Here is a 24,618-nt window from a genome sequence, read left to right on the forward strand (position 1 = left end):
CTTGGTCATGAAATTTAAGGAGGCTCTCCAGTAAGAAAATAAGCCTCAACAATCAATGAAAGAAAAAAAAAAGTCAACAGAAAGTGAGAAACATTGTAAGGCTTTCAAATTTGAGGAAAACATAAGCTAAGATAAAAAGAAGAAAGTAGCAATCAATAGCTACAGCAGATAAAATATCAAAGTCATCATTAAACTGATGAGGCAGACGTTAGAGAAAAAGTGCAAATTGATTTGAAGAAAGGACATCAAAGGCACTGCCCTAAAGCACCCAATGACTGATCATCTTGCTCTAAGATGACTAATTCTTCCTTCCTCATCCTCAGAAATTCTGATAGTGGCAACAGAAAAGACAGAATCTGATTTGAAAGATATAAGGAAAACTGGAAAACACTTACTGTGAACACTACTTTCAGATTATTGAGCATATCAATTTCCTTTGGAAAGCCTTTACTCCCCCATCTCACCAAGTAGTTCTCACTGTTTTGAAGATAAATTTCTTATTACCATGTGATTTAATAATTCTTCTGTTTCACGGTATATTAAGAAAACACAGTATGTAACAGGTTGCAATACAGCAGTCTGTGACTGTTTGAAGCTAATACCAGACTAAAAGACAAGCGCTATACAAAACACCATCAGTAAACGCTGAAAAGTAATTCACACATTAGACATAATGGCACCTTTTTTGGAGAAAACATTGTTATCGTAATCTCATAGGAATCGTCAGCAGAACCTTATTCTACCTGTGAGTTTAGAAGTTCCTCACATTTTCTCTCTCCCTCCCTCCCACTTTGCAGCACTTCATTCTAGATATGACAACGCTCCCCATCAAGAAAGTCATGTAGTCAATCCACTGACATCACAGGTCATTCTTCCAGGCACCCAATTTTACCAGATGGCAAGAATAAAAATAATGTTCATTACATCTGTACGCACTGCCTGGTAAAACAAATCAAGACTTCAGATTCAGGCCTGGAGCTGACAGAAGATAGATGCAATCTAATACTACTTTCTCCTTATACAGCTAAGAATGGTCATACATGGAGAAATTAGAGCACTTGCAAAGTACAGAGAAGATCTTGAATATCTATCCTTGATAATCAGACCGTGACTGGACAAGGCTTTGAACTATCTGATTTAACTAAGCCAGCTCTGCTTTGATAGGCAGGTTCGACTAGGTAACTTCCAGAGGTTACATCAGTCTAATTCATTCTACTTCATAAAGCTGTATAATAGGAAAGACAATGCTTAATTTCCAGTTTTGTACTCTGGCACTCCAGTATACTCTTCATCAAAAATAAAGTAGTAAATCAGCAGTCAAATCATAGGAGAGGTATGTTTCCACAAAAGAAGGATCTCCATCGATTTCTGAAGACAATCTCAAGGTTACCTTTGGATAAGCAGCAAGAACAGTTACCTCTAGAATTTGCATTTTTCTCTCTTCCTTTTCGCCCTTTTAAAACCCATTTTAACAACTGCCTCAGACTCTACCTAATATGACTGAGTGCTCTTGGCTGGATTGACAGTCTTATAAACTTCAATACATGATGTCTCAGTTACTACCACATGAAGTTTCTTTCTCCTGAAGTCTGTAAAAGCTCTAAAGTTAAAGACAACTATATTGTCTTTATTTAAAACACAAATCCCTCCAATAGTACTGTCATCTCTAACTTTGAAGTGGTCTCGAAATTCTCCAAAACTCTCAAATGCTCACTCCAGAAGTTCGCTGTCAAAATATTCAGGATCCATTATCCAAGAATGCTTTAATAGCCAGCAATTAAATCTATCCACACTTTCCTTTATTCTGGTTGTCTTCCATTTATTTATATATTCTCTGCATTACTAGCATGTTGGCAACTATTGTACTTCATTATGGCCAGCTCCTCTCATTAGATTTTTTCCCCTTAAGTAAATAAATAAGCTTACCTTATAATTGTTAATTTCTGTGGATCATATAGTGACATAAAGAGTTCTGCATCCTCTCCAATTCGGCAAACAAAATTCCGCACGAAGACATATAGGCTATGGGTGGGGGATGAAGACATCCGGGAGTATGATGCATAATCTGGTTGATCCTTTGACTATTCAGAAGGAGGAAAATCATAAGCTACATCCAGGAATTAAAGTGGTAGGATACCACAAGCAATTTCAGTTGTTATTACATATTGTAATTGATCTTGAAAAATCAGTACATTCTGCTCACTTAAAGAACCATCAAACAGTAAGATTTGTGTTGTTGTTTTTTTTTTTTTTAAAAAAAAAAGGTTTGCTTTCTACCAAAAGCCTTTACCCTGTATGTTACTCAGAGAGAGATTGTCTAGCAATATGAAAATGACCAGAAAATAAGTTTCTGATGCTCCCCAATATTTCTCCAGTGTATCAACATCCTTTTCTATGATGAAGCAAGAAAGCTCGCAGGTTAGTTAGAAGATGCAGAAGCGACATAGGTATGGAAGATCCCTTGCAGTGACCCTTCAGTGTATGTAAGAAGATGAAAAACTCAGGCTAGATTCTTCCAAACACTGTACCTGGCCTCGGGAACTACCTCAGTGTGCAAACAATGAAAAAGCTGATGATAGAGGTGCTTTAAATCCAGCTTTTGCAGGACTTAGGGGACTTATTCAGTATTATCAGAAAGAATTTCCTTTGCATGGGATTCTAAACATACTATCCTTTCCCGGTTGGTGTCTTCTTTCAGAAATGGAACAGGGCTTACTTTATTTAACAAATATTTCCAAGAAACACAATAGTTATGCTGTTTCTTTTCCCTTCACCTCCAGAAATCCTCCCGTCTTTAATATCTTATATTTAATTTCACTGAGGAGATAAAAGCCAGGTTAAGATCACCTCCTGTGTATCAATGTATTCAAAACCTTAACTACCAAGAAAATTGGACTGCTTTCAGTGGAACCGTTCTGACATCCTTTACTAAAATTTTGATAAAGAACCATGCCTAGAAGATTTCAGAATATTTTTCCAGTGGTGTAAGAACTTAAAACCCTTTAGGAAAAGAGATTAACTTGAATTCCATACCCTAGGCCAGTTCTTTAGCCACAGGACAATTATAATGAAGGGTGAGACATAACTGTCACTTTTAAAGAGCAGAAGAAAAAATATCAAGCTGCCACTATAGAGCCAAACCTACAAATCTGCACCAGATAATTTTTTGAACACAGTAGCATATAGGGGCAAGCCTACTATCTGCATTGTAATGAGATTTCACCATGCCAGGAACATAAACAAGAAAAATACAACTTTCTGAAGACAACAAAAAAATGGTATACACTGGGGTAAGGACACAGCTGAGCAGGATCACCATCTCAAAAATAGGCACCTAAATTCTACCCACATCTCATTTTAAACACCTAGAAACAGCCACTTAACAGATGATGTCCTAAAGTTCTTCTTATCCATTGTTTTGCCGTATTTTTAAAACAAGCCAATGTAGTCTGTTGCAGACAAACAAGTTTTAGTTTCCTTGTATTGTCAGTTAATTACATGCTGATGTCTGGGAAGCAAGATTTATTTAGTGACACTGATGAGAACAACTCAAAAGGTGTTTTCCAGCAGTTTGACATGGGCATTATTGATGTGTCATGATGGCACTTTTTTTTTTGTTTGTTTTGCCAGATATTTTACTTGCTTTATCACTATTTACTTTCTCATGAATGAAGAAAAGAACTAAAGTATCGTCTAAGTCCCTGAACAGACTTAATATGAAGAGATCAAGGAAGTATGAAGTACAGTTGCTTGTTTAGTATTTTAGAAGATGAAATGTATATGCCCTCATTAGCTTTGCTTAGATATGCTAACTACTGGTACTGGTCCACAAGATTATTCTGAGTCACCAAACTGCTTAAGCAAGCTTAAATTCTTCAACTCCTTCAGACCAAATAACAAGCAGCAACTTACAGCAAACAACCAGCATTTTCACAAGATTCTTTAAAAAAAGAACTTAGATTGGTCAGAGGGTACAACCTAAACTCCAAGTATGTAACTACTCACTACACAAACCAGCCTATTGAGTAAGCCCACAGATGGATTTAGGAGACCTTTTTGCATTTAGAAAGCAAAGAATGGATTTAGAACCAGCTTTATGGACAGGCTTTCAGCCCAGTCCACAGACTGAATCCAGTGCACAAATACAACTCAATTTGAGGTTTCTCCATATTTATAACATGAATGCGAATCAACTCTGAGGTAAGTTAGAGGCAAGCATTTCTACCAATTTTATGGTAGAAGGTTACACCCCTCAAGCCTTGCACTGAATTTTCATTTTGATTTTTAGCAAAGGAAGCATTAAGTTTCGCCCATTATTCCTACCATTTCCTCTTTAATTCGCTCAGTGATTTTATTAGTTGCTTCTTCATGTGCATGAAATAGGCTGATGACACTGGTTTTATCTGGATCCAAGATATTTCCATCTTCATCTCTAACTATTAGATCTAGCTCAAGTATCCTGTGAAAACAGACAGATCAGTATGGCAGTTTCATCAATCATTTCCTTCTATAAAAATAAAGCATGGAAATGCAACGCACAAGGATTTACGACAAATTTTAAAGCAGTAAAATAAGTTTAAATAAATATAACAATATTTTACTGAAAAAAAAATAAGCAAAAACTACCATTTCCTTTTCAAGCTGTTGTCCAATATTTATCCTTTTTGGGAACTGATGGTAATGTCAAAGCATTTAAATACTTACCATTTAAAATAGATTCACTATGTTCAATGAGTTCAAGCAGTCTTAATCTTCTTCTGTTTTTAACGCATAATTTTGTAATCAATGTGCATAGGTTTTTCCTGTTACCTTCTGCTATTTTGTTGCTCTTTTACTCACGTTGTCCTGTTGCTTGACTAACAACTACACTCTCTTCTCCTCTGCTCTTATACAAGTCGTGCCTTTTTCTTTTCCTTCACTTTATTTTTTTTTCAGCGTTCATAACTTTCGAGTCCAATCTCCCTATGTCCTATGTATTCTTACCCATGGTGCTATGGTGTCACCTCAGCCATCAGATATTCTTTCTTGTCTATCCAGGATCTTACTCTTCCACCCCCCTCTAAAACTGGTCTACTTCATGCCAGACTGTACTTATCAGTTTCTAAAATGTATTGTCTACCATTATGGCACTGCTAGTATTGTTTGAAGCAGTCTGTATCACCTTATGACCCTCTTCATCTTGCATCATTTTCTTTCTGCCACCTCTCTTGACTTGGTGTTCAACCTCGTCTCCCACAATGACCACTCAATTTCCACTTTCATTCCCTTTATTCCTTCTGCACAGTTCAGCAAGTTTCCTTCACATATCACAACTCTTAACCCCACACTTTCAGCCACTTACAAGCACTATCCACCTTGCACTCTTCTTCTATCCAGTCCCAAGCCATTTTAAACGTCACATTTACTCCTGCTCCTTTCAAGAAATCAGCTTACTGCCTCCTAGTCTGATGGAAAATAATAATAATAATAATAATAATGTTGATGTTCTCTTGGACAGAAATAAGATTCTTTGACTGGAACATTTCAAAGCAAAAATCTGTCCTGGACTGACCATTCAGCTCCACATAGCATAACAGAATATGTATATTCCCATAGGATGTTCTGTAAAAATACAATTTATCATAAATCTGTGGATCTAAACCTCAGTGAACAAGATAAGAATTTCATAACATCAGGTCATTGCTTGTGTCTAAGCCACAAGTAGCTAAATACTTTCAACTGCATATGGGCTGTCAGGCCACAATAACCACAGTCATTTGCAGTAGCTTATGAACAGTTTATGAACAGATTCCACTGCCTATGAAATGCCTATTATGAAATGGTTTACTTTCTTCACCTTTTATCAGATGGTGGATGCTCAACCTCACATAACAAAATTTTTGCCAAAAAATATGTTGTGCTACAATGACTTTCCTCAGCAAGTAACAGACAAGGCATTTTGTCAAGCACTATCCAATCTACAGTAGTTTCACTTCTATTACCAGAACCAGATTTCTGCCTGGAAATTCCCTAGCAAATCTGGGGACAACTGCCTTTAACAAAGGCTCTGTACACTTCAGACTTCTGCTATTTATGCATCACTAAGGTCTCTCAACACCACTGCTCAAGGCATTGCATAACACTAGCAGAGGTAGGTTGTGTTTGTGAAGGGATAGATGAGTTTTGGGGCTTAGAGTACACTGATGTTATATTGATATAAAGGCCAGTCATCTGACCTCAAATGCTTACAACTGACAAGTTCATGTTTCTATAATTAACAAATAAATTAATAGTAAAAAAAAAAAAAATGCATGTGGGATGAGAAGCCTCAACATGATATTTATTATTACCTCAAGAGTAACAGAAGTTTGAAAAGGATGATTTACTATGTCCACATCTCACATTAATGACCTACAAAACTGCAATCAGGAAAAATGTATCATCATCATCTCTGTTCTAGTTGGGTACTTTAAAATAAGACATGGTTTTCAGAAGCAATGTAGGCCACTTACTTGTTACCATAGTCAATTTTTGAAGTGACCTTCTGTTTGAGTTCTTTAAGCTCATCTTTTGGCAGAGTCCCGGACAGAAGCTGTGACCTCCACTCCATTAAGTCATACATCATAGACTGTACCTGCTGGAACCGCTCTTTCTTATTTGTCTAGGGCATACAAGAAAACAATAATTTTCAAGCTTTGTAGAAAGCTGAAGTGACACATTAACCTTGATGATTCAAGGATGCATCATATTTAATACTAAGTGATTGCAGGATCAAGAATTAAAATACCCAATTAATCCAAGTCCAGTTTTGCATCTTTACATCTCTTGATTACTCCACAAATCCTACTAGACAATCTGAAATTGTCTGAAGCCTGACTTCCTTCCTCCACAGTTTTTTAAGGACAGAACGTCCCATGTGATCATAAAAAAATGACTAGAAATTCAAGTACATTGTATGAAGATAGACACATTATTTTGTTTTTATTTAACTACACTGTTTTGTGGACTGAAAGTCATTAACTAGGTCTCATCCAGGGAAACCAGTAGAGAAGCAATTCATTTCTGTATAAGACACTGATAAGTGCATGCTGGAAACATTTGATTGTGATATTAATACATTTAAGACAGAAGTGAGAAAACACATAGAAGTCGCTAAAGAAGTTCCAATGTCATCCGCTGAAACAAGAAGTGTTTTATTTACTGACTTTAACTAGAGGAAGACTGAAAGTGACTGGCTTCAGAAAATGAATATATTAATGAGGGAAAACTACAAAGTAATCTATATATATATATTTTTTTGTAAGAGCACTACAATGTGGGAATTACAATCACATGCAAAAGACAGATGCAAAAATCATTTTACTTTTTATTGTATGTATTAACCAAAGTGTTCACAGGAAAAAAAAAGAGAATGAATTCTGGAAATTGATAATTGTTAATAGCTACACACTACCACTTGAGTTCTAGCACCCCAACATGTTGAAGATTTTTCAAATGCAACTTAGTTATGTTTAATACTCTTACCCTGAAACTTGTCACCTCCCCAGAGAACTATGAAAAATTCATCAGGTACGTGATACTAAAGGTTGAAATTAAAAGCAGGAAGTTACACCAAAGTCATACCACGTAGAGCTGTTTCCAGATGCTTCCCCATTCCCAGAGTGTAGTGGTAACTTCTTGAACTAAAGGAATTTCAGCAGGTACTACATTTTCTGTGTGTCTAGGAAAGGGAAGAAAATTTAGCACAAGGAAAAAAAAAATCTAAGTCTCATGAGTTTATTAAAGTTATTGTGTTTAAGGCATATCAAATATGTCAAGACTCATTATTTAGCAGACAAAATACTTAATGTAAAACAATAGTTGAATTCAGTACCTTTTCGTTTCAACATTAACTTCCTTGATGTGGATGAAAGATTTAGGAAATATTCCCTGTTGAGAGAGGCGAAAAAATTACAATCCACTTTGTTATCATTCTCCAACATTTAACAAAGAGAGCTTTCCAAAACCCACTTCTACCAGTTGTTCTTCATAAAACCATGATCCTTAGCATAACATGTAGTCTTCAAATTAACTGTTGTCTCTTTGGTTTTCTGCACACGTAGATGCATGTCTGTTTGACAGACAAATACTAGCAGTATTGTCATATCCTTTTCTGCAAAAATAGAATGCATAGGACTACATTTTCTCATTAAGGACATCATCTGCCATTACCTTGCTTCCCCATCTCCTGACATAATCTTCTACTCTCTTAGAAAACAGCACATACATTGTAAATACAGTTAAAAAACATTTTTGTCTATGATCAGCTTGATTATCAAAGGAGAGATGCTGATACAGGATCAGCACGTCTAGTAAAAGAAATATTGGCAGATTGCAGAAATTGCTCAGGGCAAATAGCCAAATGCCCACTGACAGGAAGGTTAGTTAACTCAGACTCAAAAGACTTACTTCCAAGCGTAAGAGTCAAGATCATTCTGCACAACACTAATATTACTTAAAGAAAAAATACTTTATTACTTATTAAGAAAAAATAACAGTCTTCATTCGCAATGCACAAATAGAAATATTTCATGCAGCCATAAACTCTCAAGCCCTCCTGGGCATGAATGGCACCAGCTCAATTGAGGTCGTGGGCTCATTTTGTAATACCTAGGCCATGCAGTAAGCTGATCAGCAATATGTAGCAGAAAAGTATTCTCAAAATTGATATGTAATTGATCTGTGTAGAAAAAAGGTGACCAGACAAAATGATCTGATGATTCCTGGCTCTATGACAGCAAAAACATTTTAATACAGCCTAAAGGAATGTTTGATCATCAATGCACACATGACAACCTTCATGTTAACTAGCAAATCTAGTCTTGGTAATTGAGCTAGGGATTTGTAAGATTTTTCTCTATGCAATAACTGACATACATACATTGTTCTTGACGAAGTCTGAGATTGCATGTAGCCTTAAAGACCTTTAAGGGGGGAAAAATATGCAGAAATATTTTGCAGTAAATTAACTCCAAAGAGTTATTTCAGCTGATACCTTGATAAGCTTGTTAACCTGAAAGCACAGTAATTTTTTCATCACTTTCCTTCTCCCAGTGCTTACTTTTAATATTTACCAACATTATCCAGAATAAACACTGCTCTATACATCTTAAAAAGAATGAAGATGGAAATCACTGGCTTCAGTGATCAGAATAGAATAAGATGTTCTAAAAAGAAGTCTCACTTCATCAACTGATTCTTTAAAAATAGAGTCATATAGGAGTGAACAGTGTGATCTTACCTCTGATCCTTTATGTCTTACTAGATAACCCTTGTACCAATCTAAAAGGAAGAAAGAGTGCACTCATAAGCTTAGAATAGAACATGTACTTCAAGAAACATACAAGGTTTTCATTGTTGTTTGTTTGTTTTCATTTTGTTTTTCCTCCCTTCCATATAAGAACCATCTGGCACAGGATGTCTTAAAAAATAGTTATTTCAAAAAATACATAGATTAAAGCCAAATGAGTAGCAGGAAATGGCACTACTTATACATTGGCAAGTATGATTCTGTGATCTGTTTTCAAGTCTTGCACAGTAAGAACAGATCTTATGCAGAATGTAACACTCCCACACTTGCACATAAAAGATAGAATAAGCTGTTTCGTTACCTTATACATACGTATCAACTAAAATCACTCACGATACTGCAAAGCCTGTGAAGCATTTCTGATTGCGTTCTAAGGGTACTATTAAACTGATACAGTATATGGCTCTTAGACATCCAGTTTCCCAATGTTAGAAGAGAAACCTGTTGCTCTGCCATGAGAAACTATAGCTTTTAGACCCTACTCAAGTAAGCAGCTTTAACTGTAAAGTTCAAGGCAGAAAGTCAAAAAATAAATGGTTATTGTGAGCCCATTCATCAACTAGAAACCCCTTCTGAAAGAAACAGATGTTCAATATTGCAGCAGTGCTAATTAGGACACTAATTCAGACTGTTCTATTTGTGCCCCAGTTAAATTGCAATAAAATTCTACAAAGAACATAAAATCAAGTTCAACCTTACTAAATTAAAACAGAAGCCATGCCCACTGTACACATGTTCCATCATCATGAAACATTACCTGCACAGCAGCATTACTGGACTTTGCATTGGCTTCTAGTTCATTCCCAAGGAAGCATTTTATGACTTGAAGCTTACTTTCTCTGACTGTAATTTCATGAAGAGACATACTTCTTCCCTACCACCTTTTCTCGTCAAAATTTCTAACACAGCACAAGTATGTCAGCCATACAACTAAAGCATTAAAACTCAAATATCAACAAGCAGAATTGTGAGAAAGGCAAAATTAAAAGAGTCAGGGAAATTATTGACCTAGAAGAAAGAAAGAATATTTTTCTTGTATTTTCTTAACACAAGGATCATTGTGTTTTCTTAACACAAGGATTTTTTTTCAGTATCTTCTCAACAAGAAAAGTTCCAAATCTTTTAAAGCTGAATGATTTTCACATAGTCTCCAATTTACGAAAAAAAAAAATAAATGCTTAAAACCCATTTCATTCTATGTGCTGTGATTACACACACAAGTTCTGCATGCATATTTTGCACATGTAAAACAAACAAAAATAGCACAAAATGTGCACAGAGAAGAAACTGTTACTCTTGGTTACTCTTCAGCTGCAGCTGGCATCATCTTTTTAAGGTATCTGATAGAAGATCTACTTCCTCATGTGCACAACATGAAAGATGGCACTTCTTCATTGACAAACATATTTCTTAAAAACAAGTTATGACATGGCATAAGGGCAGTGGATTCAGAACAGATTTTTAGATAAAAAATAACCCCATAAGATCACCACTTCAGTTGCCAGGCCGTCTTCACAAACTTGACTACAAATTTAGCACGTTTCAGGTCAGAAACCTGAAATGCTGGTTGTTTCTGCCATTATCAGAGGCAATGCAAGGATAAGGAGGTTCTGGTTTGCAAGTATATTTTCTCCCCTTAGCAAAAACCTAAAGAATTGTGCAGACTTATTTTCTTCTTCTTCTTTTAGGAGAGGACATGAATTGTTATTCATGGCTTTGAAAGATGCATCTGTTGTCTAGTAGTCTAATGACTTACATCCATTTTTTTCAGTTATGTTTATAGTGAATATAGTAAATTTCTCTTACGAATACACAAAAAGGAAAAAAAAAGCTTTTGTGCTGCTAAACATTGGAGATGTGGTTTCTCAGATGCTCCTTTCTTAAAGACCTTGCCATTTCCAAACAGCTTAGAGATCTGTGCAGTGGAATAGACTGGGCACAGCTAGCCTCAAATTCTTAGCAGTCTTGTGACAAAAGTGGCTTACAGCTCTGAACTGTCTCTCAGAATGCGCAATGCAGAAATTGCTCTCTAACATGCACTGCATTTAATAAGATACAGATGACAGACACTGGAAGTAGGATGAAGATAATTTTATAGTTGTTTTGCAAAGTTTGAAGAACTTCATAATTTTAAAATCTAATTTTTAAGTTTTAATCTGGTCAGCTATATCACTGCAGATTGTGAAAAACAACAACAACAACAAATCTGTTACAGTGACTTTTGCAAAGACACCCAAATGTTGAGTTGATATAATTCTGATGTCTTTGCTTTATACTAATAAAAACTTAAGAGCTTTGGTGGACTTGGGAGGTAATTCAGTAAATATATGAAGGTATACATCAATAAGAAGGAATACACTATCACTCTGGTATCAACAATGAGTTCAGCTTCACAAATCTACAAAATTTTATGCTCTCTCATTATTCTGCTGCTTGTCCTTATTTTACATTTAGGCCATTTGGTCAGCTATCTCCACATACCAACTCCACATACCCAAGCTCGGGTCAGCATATTGAATATTTGTTATGCATTACTTGACATGGACTTGTGTTGTTTAGTACATTCAATATGTCAAATGGTTTTCAGAAGTGTTTTTATCATGCTGAACTACAGAATACTTTAAATATATTTGATTTCCTTCTTATAATATGGGAATACTATGGTGCTGAATAGCAACAAATATTTAGCAACAATAAGAAATATCTAGCAACAAATATTTAGTTTAGAGGCAAAAATGTGCTCCATTAATACTTGCATCTAACGCATCTTCCATCAGGTATAGTACAATCTGGCATGAATGTCACAAACTACCTTGATGACTTCCTCATTTGGTAATGGCATCCCAAGAAAACCACATGTACTATAACATTTCTGATTTTGGCTCTCCAAAAATGAATAAGTTGTTCCTCAAAACAGAACACTGCCAGCAATAATATAAACATATACCAACACCATTTAGAAAACTACTTATGTAACACAGGTAATTGGTGTGAAGTAAAAAGACTAAATTATATAAATAAAGAAAACTACATCCTTAAGTCCACTGGCTTACCTTCACAGGACTCTAAGATATGGACCACATCACCAATTTGTAGAGCTAGCTGTTGTGCTCCCGTGCCTTTGAAATTGTATATAGCTGAAAAATTAGAGGGCAAAAATACTGGTTTTCAATATAGCCATACACTACAATTAAACTGACAAGCACATGTTTATTAAGATTCTGATACTAGCATAAATAGACTAGGATAAATAAATAAATGGAACTGTAATTCTATCACCAAGCTTCATCTGCTATCATTACTTTTATCTCTTTTCTTCTGAAAATGTAAATGTTATGAAAAAGGTCATTGTTGCAAGAAAACGAAGTCATTTATAGCAACTACTCTGTATGTGCTTTAGAGCACATATTTAGATCCACATCTTCAATCTATACATGTTCATTGTGATGCAAATTTGTTAGTCTACTGCTTTAACTAAGAATTTAAAGCACAGTTTTAGAAATTTACAGTGATGCTGGGGATAATGGGGACAGAGAAACACATGTAAACTGTCTTCATCTTAACATGAAACTATTTCATTTGGAAGCAGTAGAAAGTTTCTTAATTTTCTGTACTTAATCCCTCCAAAAGGAACAAAGGAGAGGCAGATTTAAAAAGTCTTCCAATTAGAACCTTATCTGCATGGGTTTAAAAAACAGCTAAGTTTCAGACAGAATTCAAGAAAAATGAGTTTCTTTGCTAGTTGTTACATTCTAAGACTGCAGGATGTGGGCTGCTATGGTAAGCCTTTTTTTCTGCACATTTTTTCTTCAGGGGCTTGTTTATAGACAATAGCATTACAGATTAGAAGTGGTTATTGAATCTAGTATCAACCAGAGAAACTATTTAAAGTACGTGAGCCTACAACCACAATTAAACTGTGCAAGTAGTAACAGCACACTACTAAACATGACGTCCATTGTGCCATAAAGATACCAGTGTGCAGGGCTTTTCTTCCTTTTCTCATGACAGTCTCCCAGTCCATCCATCCATACAGAGAATCCAAACATGCAATATTTTGAACTAGTGGAAACCTCATCTAGAAAGATCTGCCTCCATTCAGCCTATTCCAACATATTTTTTTGCTTTCCTCTCTCTCTCTGAGGCTTCTGAAAGAAGCATGCTGATTTCTGCTAGGCCAAAAGGTACGTTAGTGACACATTTTACTTAAACATTTTACTTAAGACTATGTTTAAAATCTCAAATTAAATTGCCTTTCAAGTAAATGCCCAAAGTAGAAACATAGAGCTAAATCGGTTCATCCCTTTCACTTTTTAAATGTTCCATTAACGATGCTATGGTCTGAATTTTTGAGTAGACCTGTGTGGTGCCAGGAGTTGGACTCGATGATCCTTATGGGTCCCTTCCAACTTGGGATATTCTATGATTCTTTCTTTCTTTTTTTTTTTGTCATGATTTCATTATATTTCTGGAACAAGTTAGAAAGAATGTCATATTTAATTAAGAGCCTTATTTGAACAAAAATAAGTTCTTATTTTTGTTGACACTTCTCCTGGTTGGGTAGATGGGTAGAACAGGGATTGAATCATTACTCATTAAAAAAAAAGAAAAAAAAAAAACACTTGGAGAGGCCCTGCTTTACAGATTAAGCCATTTATTCATGATAATCTTATGATGATTTCTAACCCATTCTCACAGAACTGACTTAGCTCAACACAAAATTAAATTTAGGTAGTAGATATGTAATTACGTTCAGACTGGCTTACTTTTGTTAGTCTTAAAATAGATCTCAGTAAGTGAAGATGGCTAACGACCCTTATAAGTATTATTACATTTACAGATATATGTCACTTGTTTCCAGAGTGTATGTGTAGATTGTGGAGCTGAGGCTGCTACTGTTTTCCTGAAAGGTCCATGTAGATTAAGACTACTGTTGACTAACATACTCTTTCAATTTCAAAATATGCAACTTCCAGATGCATTTGTCTCAAAATATGGATGCAAATTACTGAGTCATATTTACATTGCATATTGTTTTAGCCCTCTGTTAATAACTTCACTTAATAGCAATTGATATATTGAAAAGTGTGGTAACTAACTGACTACGGAAGTGGTTTTACCAACTAAGACTTTTCTAAATGAGTAAGTGGAAACTTAATGACAGAGTTATTACTGTAGTATTGGGATTTTTCAGTAGGAAGAGTTTAACTAATTCCTTTAAAACATTTTAACTATAGACATATCCAGACATTTTATGACAAGAAATCATTTCCCTTATACAGTTGCAAAAAACGCTACAACCAGCCAACCTAATACCATCAGCTACATCCAGATGTATTTTTTACAGCACTGGACAGCTTTACTACCATGTCTGCTGATTTTTGAATTAGTTGTCAATGAAAGATTGACTATTAAATCCAAATGTATCTTCTGTTAACTGCAACTTCACAAATATATGGATTCATATGTTATCTGATAGGATAATCACAACAGGATTTATAAAAATAAACTCTCCAGACAGCTGAAATAAAGGCCCCTTCAAATTACTGTGAAGAAAGTTGTCAATTTACTTTGAAGAACACTGTCTCAGGGCATCTACTGATTAGCCTCAATGAGATCTGTTTGAAGATGCCAACGTCCATTCTAAAACCCAATAGCAAGTCTAGAAAACAACAGGTCAAACTGTTGACATGAGAGATTTTCCAAGCAGAACTCCGCTAAAGCACAAAAAGCTGTTGAATTGTATGGAAGATGGAAGGGATTCCCATCAGTCCCATGGAGCATGCCCAGGATATCAGTTCTTGTTCGTCTGAAAGCGACACATGCTGTAAAGACAGTCTAAGAAGCTTCAGTATCTAACTCTGCCATCACTCTCCCACATTCAGGCACCCGTAGCATAAGACGTCTAACAGTATCCACTCCAGTAGCATAAAAACAATGAGTATGAAGGCTAAAAAAAAAATAATCCTGTGCTTCCATCTCATTCCTACATGTCAATTACAGCAAGAGCACATAAATGGGAGTGTGTAACATATGATCATCCCTCCAACTAGATATATGCAAAACTAAAGCATAAAATATATGCTACTGGATATATATATGACTGTGAAGCCTCTTTCATTAAATGTCGTAGGTATGCATATGTTTGCCAAAGTAAAATAATGATGAAAACATGTACAAGATGTTTATAGACTTCCCAAGAAACCAATTGCATTTTGTTCAGAGTAGGATTCCTGTTAAAATATAGATTTCAAGAACTGCTGATTGGGACAAAGATGCAATTAACTTATTATTTGAATTAGATCACATCCTCAATTTAGAAGATGACAAGCCTTAAAATAAATAAATAAATAAAGCACACTTTGTAGCTTGTTTGGTAACATTCAAAAGACAAAGCACTCCAGGATCCCTTCACTAACCCAGCCAAAAGTATTCTGTCATGAAAACCAGCTAAATTCCCTCAGGGTTCGAGTACTTAAAAAGACCAGATTCTCAGCATTCATCAAAAATACCAGACTGTAACCTAATGCAAGACAGGAATGGTGAGCAAGGAAAATCTCACAAACCTGCAACACTGAAGCCATTAACCTAATCTTCCTACCTGTCTTTCCTGCTTATTTTACTTCCTTTGAAGTCCTTGCCCTGCTTAATAAGAGAAGTGTGACCATTGCCTTTTTCACTTTGAGACCCACTTTTTACTCACAGCTTTCTTACCAGTTGGTTTCCTTGCCTACTTTCCACCCTTCCACTTAAAAAGAATTTGAAGATGACTTCTGAGGTACAGGTTTGCTCAATCAGCTCTTCCTGTGTGACGTGTTGCTGTGTGAGCTGATCTAGGTGTTCCTGCTCCAGCAGGGGGATTGGACTAGATGATCTTTCAAGGTCCCTTCCAATCCCTAACATTCTGTGATTCTGTAAACTCTTAATTTCACTTGACAATGGTAGGATAATTATCTGGCATGATATCCATGTGATAACTCATGGAGCAATAGTGAATATTCAAAGAGTCCTAATGAAGAGCTTCAGCAAGAATCCTGTTCCATTTTAATTTGAAACATTACAACTCTACTTTTATGAGTAGTAATATAAAAATTTCACCTTCTCTCCTGACATATTAATTCCTTGTGTTCAGCTACTGTTTTCTTATCATAAAAAATAGTGTGAAATTACTCAGCAAGGACACTGACAAATCTCGTCTGAAAATACTATGCAGTCCTAACAGTATTCCTTGATTTCTCAAAAACAAACAAACAAAACTATAAAATTTGTGGATCTCAGTGAACACCAAACTGGAAGGTGTTAGGCATGCTGTTAATTGAATGCTCACAAATTCAATGTGAGAATCATTCATCAGACACTTGAAGACAAAAACATAGAAAACAAAATAGGTCAAAGAACAAAGAGGTCAAAGAGCTTCCAGTCTTGAGAAGATTGTCAATTTGAATGCACTTTATCTTGGTAGACTCAGTTTGCCCATATTGCTTGATTTTACTGAGACAAAAGCGTGCTTTCAGCATAGCTGTTCTATTTTCCAGGCTTCATCATTCCCTGAGTTTCCTATAGGTAAAATTAAGTAGTTACACTATTTTTGCTCCTATTAATAAGAGCATAAAAATACTGAATTTCCAAAAACCTCTTTGAACACCCTTCCAAAAAGCCTGTAACTAAATCCTCAGTGTGACTATATCCCTGATTATTTTTTGGTTTGTTATTTGGTTGGTTTTTAAGTCTATTCTGGGTCAAAGATTCTCCTGCTATTCTCACCTAGTTATGTAATGAAAGAACAAATACATTTAGTTTCCAATGTAAATTAAGGAAAACAAAACAGGGTGTGAGCCAACAGCTGGCATGGCTAAGAAAAGGAACTCCTGTATATAAGCTGCGGCTTTTCTTTCAGCCTTGCTGACCTTCCTTAAATTTGTAGTTATCTATTAACTTCAAGTAATTGTGCAATAGCAGAAATTGAATGCTCCCTAGTGAAAAAGGCCTACAAGGAAAGATTACATGCATGAGTACTCATTTAAGTGGTATTTTATTATTGCTGGAAAGTCCATTGGACTATTGTTATTTTCCCTATTCCCCTTTGTAAAGAATAAGCTTCAGACATTGATATCATTGTTTCTGACATACAGGTATGAAGTGACTTTTAATAGAGTTTAACAGAAAAACTTTATATAACGCAGGAAACAGACTTGGGGTGGGTATAGAAACTGTGAGTAAAGTCATAGTATTATTACCCCACATGATGACACAACTTGCAGAGATTCTCTTATACATCAAAATCACTTGTGCTTGTACCCTAGAACAGCAGAGGAGCAAGCACGGGGTGAAGGAAATACCACCAAGTCTGCAGTGTCAGTTCTCACAAGCAACCTACTCTAGAGCTTTAATTTTAAGATTCTGGTTTGGACTTCCTATTGGAAAGCACAATCATACCTGCCATTCTTCAAGAAACAGTTGGAATGCATGGAGGAGACATCTAGAACACTTAGTAGAGCATTGCAATAATCAGTTATAGCTGTGGTAACTACATTAGAGGAAATCTATGTTCAAAGTGCACATGACCTCAATCTTAAACAGCAGCTATTATTTTCCAGCTTTGAAATGGGTCATGTCATGGATTCTTTAAGATCTGATATCTGCCGGCTGCAAACGTTACAGACTAATGCTAAGCCCCCCACAGACATAAAACTTTTTTTTTTTTTTTTTAAACAGTTGGCTCAGTTCTCATCTGGTTCATTACTAGTCCGGCTCAGCCAAAGTCATAGTCTTCGCTCTAGAGCAAGTTACTCTGTGGCTAACTGGGTTTACTTTTTTCTTGTTGTTTTTAATATATGCAGAGGAAAAGGTACCAGCTTTGAGAATTATCATAGTGTAAACGATAATTCCATCTGCTCCCTCACAAAGTGGATACATCATTTCCTTTACATATATAAAGGAAAACTTATCAAAGCTATAAATCTCATCTGGGTTTGAACACAAGTGAATTTCCTTAAGAACATAAATAATCCATTGCACCATTTCCCATTTTATGCACTGAATCCCATTTCATTATTCATGCAATTTGCTGATATCTCTTTGTCAAGTGGAGCCTGTTGGCTTCTTTGAACTAAACTCAACAGTAGTTCAAGTGCTAAGTCACGTCTTAATTCGCAGCAGGAAATGATTTCGAAATAACTTGCAAATAAAAAAAGATAAAATTTTAGTTTGCTGTCATCTTCAGTCTTTCTGACACTGAACTACCACTGATGTCCAAAATGCTTGTATGAGAGCAGTTAGTGTTTCCTTAGTTCTGACCCCCAGTCCACAAGGTACAGTTCTCTGTGTTGGCACCTGAAAATTTCCCAAGTGCCGAATCCCCCCACCCCCCATGATACAAAAATTGCAATATTCATTGAAGTGACTGACTTGAGTAACACTAATGTGTCTTTAGCACATGAGCAGTTGAAATAGACTTCTTATACTAACAGACCATTTTCAAGACTTCCAGGTTGTCATAAATAACCAGATTTGAGGAGACAACAGTCTTATCGGGGAGATGGGTGGGAGGAGGAGCAGCAGTATTTCTAGCACGCCATGTTTCAGGAAATGGTATCTGCACATAATCACAATTGCAATTGTAAGGTCTTATGAGCTACTGTGAAATGAATGCCATGGTCAGAGCTGACAGCGTTTGGGAAAGCGGCAAGAGCACTATTTCAGTGCCAGAAGTAAATCCTACTCCTTCTGAGTTTTTGATAATTCCCCATTGTGTTATCTGTATTGCAGTTTAAACAATGTTAAAACACACCCATTAGATGTTTGCTAGTATTTGATTGCTTCTTATGTGCTAAAATTAAAGTGTTCATGATAAGTGATTCTAGTTAAACTCTTGGTTTTTTGAATTAAATATTCTTAGATCAGAGGTAGACAAAAGTACTGCTATGCAAAATTTTATGTTCTGAGTAGGGTATTTTCAGTAGAACAGTGAAGTGAACTGTTCAATCAAGATGCATTGTTAGCCTTCATGAAACAAACATCACTGGACTGAATTACCCTTATTTTTGAAGTAATGTATTTCACAGAATCACAGAATGTTAGGGATTGGAAGGGACCTTGAAAGATCAACTAGTACAATCCCCCTGCCGGAGCAGGGGGATTTCACAAGATTGTTTTTAGTATATGTGGTTTGCTGCAGCTTTCAGATACCATAAGGACTACAAGATCATAATAGCCTTTTAAATACTGGCTATGAAGTTACATATTGTCAAATTCCACTGTCAACAAAGCACAGCAGGCCTTCTCAGGGGAAATGCATTGGTCATACCCCCAAGGCTGCTCCACTGGAGGGGTATGAACAAAAATTCACTAGCATGCATCACACGGAACATCAAGTCAGATTACATAATGGTCTCCCATGCTAAAATCTGGTGCAGGAGGAATAAGACTTTCTTTGTTATTATGTCCAACACGCTCCAACCCAAAACGTTCCCTGTAAGAAGCCTCTAGAAGTGAAAATTGTTTTATATTATTCTTGTGAGTATGATCCATCACTAGTATACCAATACAGACACCACATCCAACAAATCCAGTCATAGTCCCCCAGGTCAGTAGCTTTCAGGGAAAAAAAAAAGTGTTAAAATTAAGTGAAGTACTTTCTACTATTTGTAAAAATGAAAGAGAAAATCTTTACACCTTTCATTTCGTAATATAAACTGCCACCAGAACAAGGCACTTCTATTTCACAATTCTCTCCCTGCTGCACATGGAAATTGAACAGGAAGACATTCTTTTCCTCTTATTAATTCCCTGATTCATTTTATTTCATGAAGCCGGTTTGGCATTTTTTGTTTGTTTTTTTTTTTTAATGTTTTTTAATGTTGTTTTTAGTGTTTTTAATGAAAACGTTACACCCTCCTTGACATAACAGTCATTTAAAATAATTTTGGGATTCCAGACTACTAACTAGGCACTAGTAAGTAAAATAAACTATAAGAAATATAACATTAACTATGTTCTGTACTGGGAGCTCACAGTTAACTTCAGCAGAGTATTTCTTTCAAGTGCTTCAGTGCTGCTTCCTAATTTTAAGGTGCTGTTTATTTATTTTAACTGCAATTCAGTCTTATGGAAATTAACATTATTAATTTTAAGGAAAATTGGTGTTGGAAGGTGACATTCTTTTCAAAAAAGGAATTTACTACTACTACTCATATACAACTTTTTCAGTAACACTAACTTCAAGTGAACATCTTCATGATTTCTCAGAAGTGCCTGTAGGATTCCCCTTCTCCAGCATTTGTTTCACCGTAACTTCTAGCTACTGCTTACTAAACAATATGCTACTTATTCAATGTGTTTCTGAAATACAGACGTGGGAAAAGCTGTGTTACTATTAGAGTTCAAGATCTGAGATGGGTGGGAGCACAGAGGGGTGGAATGGTTACATCTCCCAAGCTGGCATTCACATACTAATTGCCATTCTCTTTGAAAAATTAAAACTTTGTATGAAATCGATCATTTCAGTTAAACTACTTTGATAAAGTGAAGGATGTTATCGTACTAGAGAAAACACCTGCCCACATCCTGTTCAGAAGTTATGAGGACAAAATTCAAACAGCAGTTTATTGAGTTACATACCCACGCCACTCTTGTCTGTCTTGCGCCATGTCGCCATCGTACATGAGTCTGCGAGGCTCCAAAGGATGCCCACCACCGAGGCAAACAAGATTTAAAGGATGCAAAGTTCAAAATGGGCAACCAGCAAAAGGAGCTGGAAGCAAAATCCGTTTCCCAGCTGTTGTTACTGATGCCTAGGAGGAGCCTAAAGCTGGCTGAGGCAGCTGTGAGGGTTCTGCGAGATTTGCTGCTCTTCTGAGCTGTGAGCTTCCTTCCTCTTTTCTCAATTCGAGATATTGTACCCAAGTGTCATGGGGGAGGGGAAACCCAAACTGGGTGTTTCTGTTGCATGATACTGGCTGTAACACAACAACAGGCGAAAAGAACCAAAACCACTACACTGCTCTCCTACACCACTCTTCAACTTGCATCTGCGTGGAAGGCTACCATGTGCAAAGCCCAGCCACTGTGACAATCTCTACACACTGAACAGTTCAGTTTCAAAATGCCCCTCATTTCTTAAACTTACAACAGAAACAGATTTTAAATGATTTGGCTTTTTCAAGCCATGAACTTGCTTTTAACCTGCCCTGGAAAAGGGATTTGTTTTTCATAATAGAAATTGTCTCAGAAATGAGGTGAAGAAAAAGCCACATTTCAAACTCCACCCATTCCTCTCTATTTCTCTCATGCTACATTTGGAGAGAAAAGGAGAGTTTCTCTTCATTTTCTAAACAAAGCAGCACTTAAAAGCTCATTATCTAGACAAAACTTCAAGAACTGGTTTACTGAATATTTACAGCCCTTAATTTTACACAGGTAGGTGTGTGAGAACTTACATAGTGATGTTTTGGGTAAGCAAAGATCAAGCAAAGTTGTTCACCGTTTGGATGAAGGACAATATATGGGATCGAAAACAAGAATGTCACCTGCGTTCACATTCTTTACTTGTGAGTTTAAAACATTAAAAAATAGAAAATATTTTGAGATTTGTTCTTATCTCCAGCTCGGTACAACAAATCCATATAATAGTCCTGTCCTCAGGATATTACTTTCTATCTTAGCAATCATGGCTTCTGAAAACAGTTTAACAGTGCTGTGCTACACCCGTGAGGATAGTCTTTCATGACACGTGACATGTCAGTTCTTGATTTTAACTAGCAGTTAAGAGAAGTCCAGACTGCCAGTCTTTCTCTTGTTGCACAAGGATTTCCAAAACCTATTCTGGAGGCTAAACAAACAAACAAACAAAACTTTAGCTAACCTTAGTGGAAGGATTTGGTTAATTATTTCATAGGGAAAAATTAACTTGCTTAAAAGTAACACCGAAGCTCCATATTATGTTTATTAACATGAGCTAGATTCTGAGCAACTCAGAACGTCTCCATCTAAGGACAACCAATTTCAGCTATGGAGTCCTAACTATTCTTTTCCATTGAACACCCATTTTATACTCTTTTCTCAAAAGTAGATTTTGAGACTGAACCATTTCATCTTTCTTTTTACTATGGATTTTGAGTTGTAACTTCCTCACCTGCAATGACTGTTTTCCTTACTCCTCTGAATCCCTACTTCAGCAAGTCACCCTTTCCCATACACTACTTGGCCTAACGGTCATGCCTCGCATTTAATGTCTTGTTCTACATTTGTCTTCCTCGTTATGTTTTTCCCTCTAATACAAAAGTCCTGAAGAAAATTGTTCCAATATAGTACTCACTTAAAAACGTGCTTCGTCATTTAAGTCGCATAAGACTTCCTTGTTTATGTACTTGAAAGTACCCATCATTTACAGACCAGGCACAACACAGGACTACTGTATTTCGAAAAGAACATACAGAAATTTCACCTCCAAGGACTTAAAAGGCAATACTGTAAGTACGCTGTGGCAACAAAAGCCTCAATTCTGGCCTTGTTCTGCCAGCTGGTAGATCAAATTCTTTAAGAGATCTGTAAACATGCATTTATTATGTGAGACCTACAGGCTCAAGAAACTACAGTAATGCAGGCAAAGCAATAGTGTTTTTTGGGGGGGATAAATAGGTAACTCTAAGCATTTTCATTCATTTGTTGAAGTGATGTTGTTTTCCTCTAATTAGAACTATTATGTACTTTAGTAGTGTTAGTTGCATCACCATGTGCAGTAAACAAAATGAACTATTTCACTATTGATGGAAAAGAAAAAAAGGGTTTCTTCTAATGTTTTGCACCATGGAAAGCATTTCTTCCATTTAGTACGTACATGCAAAATCAGTGGCAAGAAGAAAAAGAACTAGGCCATGGATAGTTGCTAGCTTACTCTAATATCGTGGAATATTATAAACAAGAAATGAGAGATTCTCAGTTTATCAAATTCATAAGTAAGACTGAAGGATAAGGAAAGATATTAAGTTTCTCCTTGTGAGGAAATGATACAATTGAATTCTATTATATATTCACTTATGATTATGCAAGAGATTGACATCCTCCAACTTGCAGCAATAATATTTTTCCTTTACAAACAGTATTTAGAGGTTCTTTTGGGAATGGTGAGGAAGTGGCAGTCAGCATCACTGTTATAGTGCTAGCTACCAAATCAAACAGGAATTTGGCCAAAACTAGAATATAACAAAACATTTCATTATACAGCAAGTTTACTTTTATTATTCCCCATTATCTCGTGATGCTGACCATGAGCTTGAAATTACATCTCTGGAGTAAATAAAGAAGGCATGCTAGGGGGTCTTAGATTCACACATACCAACAGAAGTATTGTGGATCAGCCTTTAAAAACTAAAAGCTCTGGGCTGTAAGATTCTTCCAAGAGATCTTCCTCATAATTGATTTAAAAAGAAAAAAAAAATTTTTTTCATTTTCCATCTTTTACTTGGAAAGTGGCTAAACCATTCACTAGAGGGAGCTTAAACTACAGCATGAAGGCTCAATCTTGTATTGCCAATGTAAACACTGGAACTTTAGAGGCACTAGCTTAGATGTGCTCCCCTCGAAATTGTTCTGCATGAAATATCAGAAAGGTATGATTAATCTAAGAATAAGACACAGCACACGTATTACAATGTCTTAGCTTTTATTGAGTTGTACTTTTTAAACAAAATACTTCCAATAAAATATCTGTCAATCAAAAAACACCAGTTTTAGAAAAATGTTTTGTCTCAAATGCAACAGACTAATTTTAAGAAGGAATAAAAAGCAAAGTTTATTTTATTTATTCATACAAATACAAGATTTAAAAGTTTCAAACGTATACCAACCCACAAAATGCACAAAAAATTGAACATACATCTTGACAATCAGGTCAGCCCGAAAGCTGAACAATTACATATTAGGGGAAAAATCATTATGAAATCTGAATCCAGGAATTGAAAGAAATTCAGGAGCAATTGCTCATGACTTAGTTTCCTTCTGCATCAACATTGTCTAGCCAGTCTTGCTCAGGATTAACCCCTGTTTTATTATTGCATAATAAAGTTTCTAATACCGAGTACTTATCATTCAGAATAGCACTATACTTCCAACAAGTGATGACTAACAAGCATGTAGAGTCTTAGCTAAGATTCAAGACAAGGCAACACTTCAGGTCCCATTGCCAGGGTACTTAACAGGCGCTCTCTGGGAAGTTAAGACATCAAAAGTGCAGCTTTCATTAATGTAGTCACACTGTTCAGAAAACAAGGCAGATCAACATTTATATTAGG

At 36.0% G+C, this 24,618-nt stretch overlaps 1 protein-coding gene across 2 annotated transcripts in view; it reads right to left on the bottom strand.

Moving 5' to 3' along the window:
• The window catches only part of DOCK2 (dedicator of cytokinesis 2), a 186,260-nt gene extending 165,043 nt beyond the window's left edge, over window positions 1-21,217 (bottom strand). The window contains exons 1-9 of one of the 2 annotated variants that reach the window (XM_013178483.3): window positions 20,948-21,207; window positions 12,382-12,465; window positions 9,260-9,300; window positions 7,853-7,908; window positions 7,603-7,699; window positions 6,492-6,640; window positions 4,324-4,459; window positions 1,927-2,081; window positions 396-477 (exon numbers count right to left, since the gene is read on the bottom strand). In XM_013178483.3, coding sequence (XP_013033937.2) covers window positions 396-477; window positions 1,927-2,081; window positions 4,324-4,459; window positions 6,492-6,640; window positions 7,603-7,699; window positions 7,853-7,908; window positions 9,260-9,300; window positions 12,382-12,465; window positions 20,948-20,984 — 837 coding nt within the window. In that variant the 5' untranslated portion in view covers window positions 20,985-21,207. Of the gene's footprint in view, window positions 1-395; window positions 478-1,926; window positions 2,082-4,323; window positions 4,460-6,491; window positions 6,641-7,602; window positions 7,700-7,852; window positions 7,909-9,259; window positions 9,301-12,381; window positions 12,466-20,947 lie in introns of both variants that reach the window. The other variant, XM_066977079.1, reaches the window with a different exon arrangement.
• Window positions 21,218-24,618: the final 3,401 nt, after the last annotated feature.

This window comes from Anser cygnoides, chromosome 14 (genome assembly GCF_040182565.1).
Source record: "Anser cygnoides isolate HZ-2024a breed goose chromosome 14, Taihu_goose_T2T_genome, whole genome shotgun sequence".
NCBI lineage: Eukaryota > Metazoa > Chordata > Aves > Anseriformes > Anatidae > Anser > Anser cygnoides.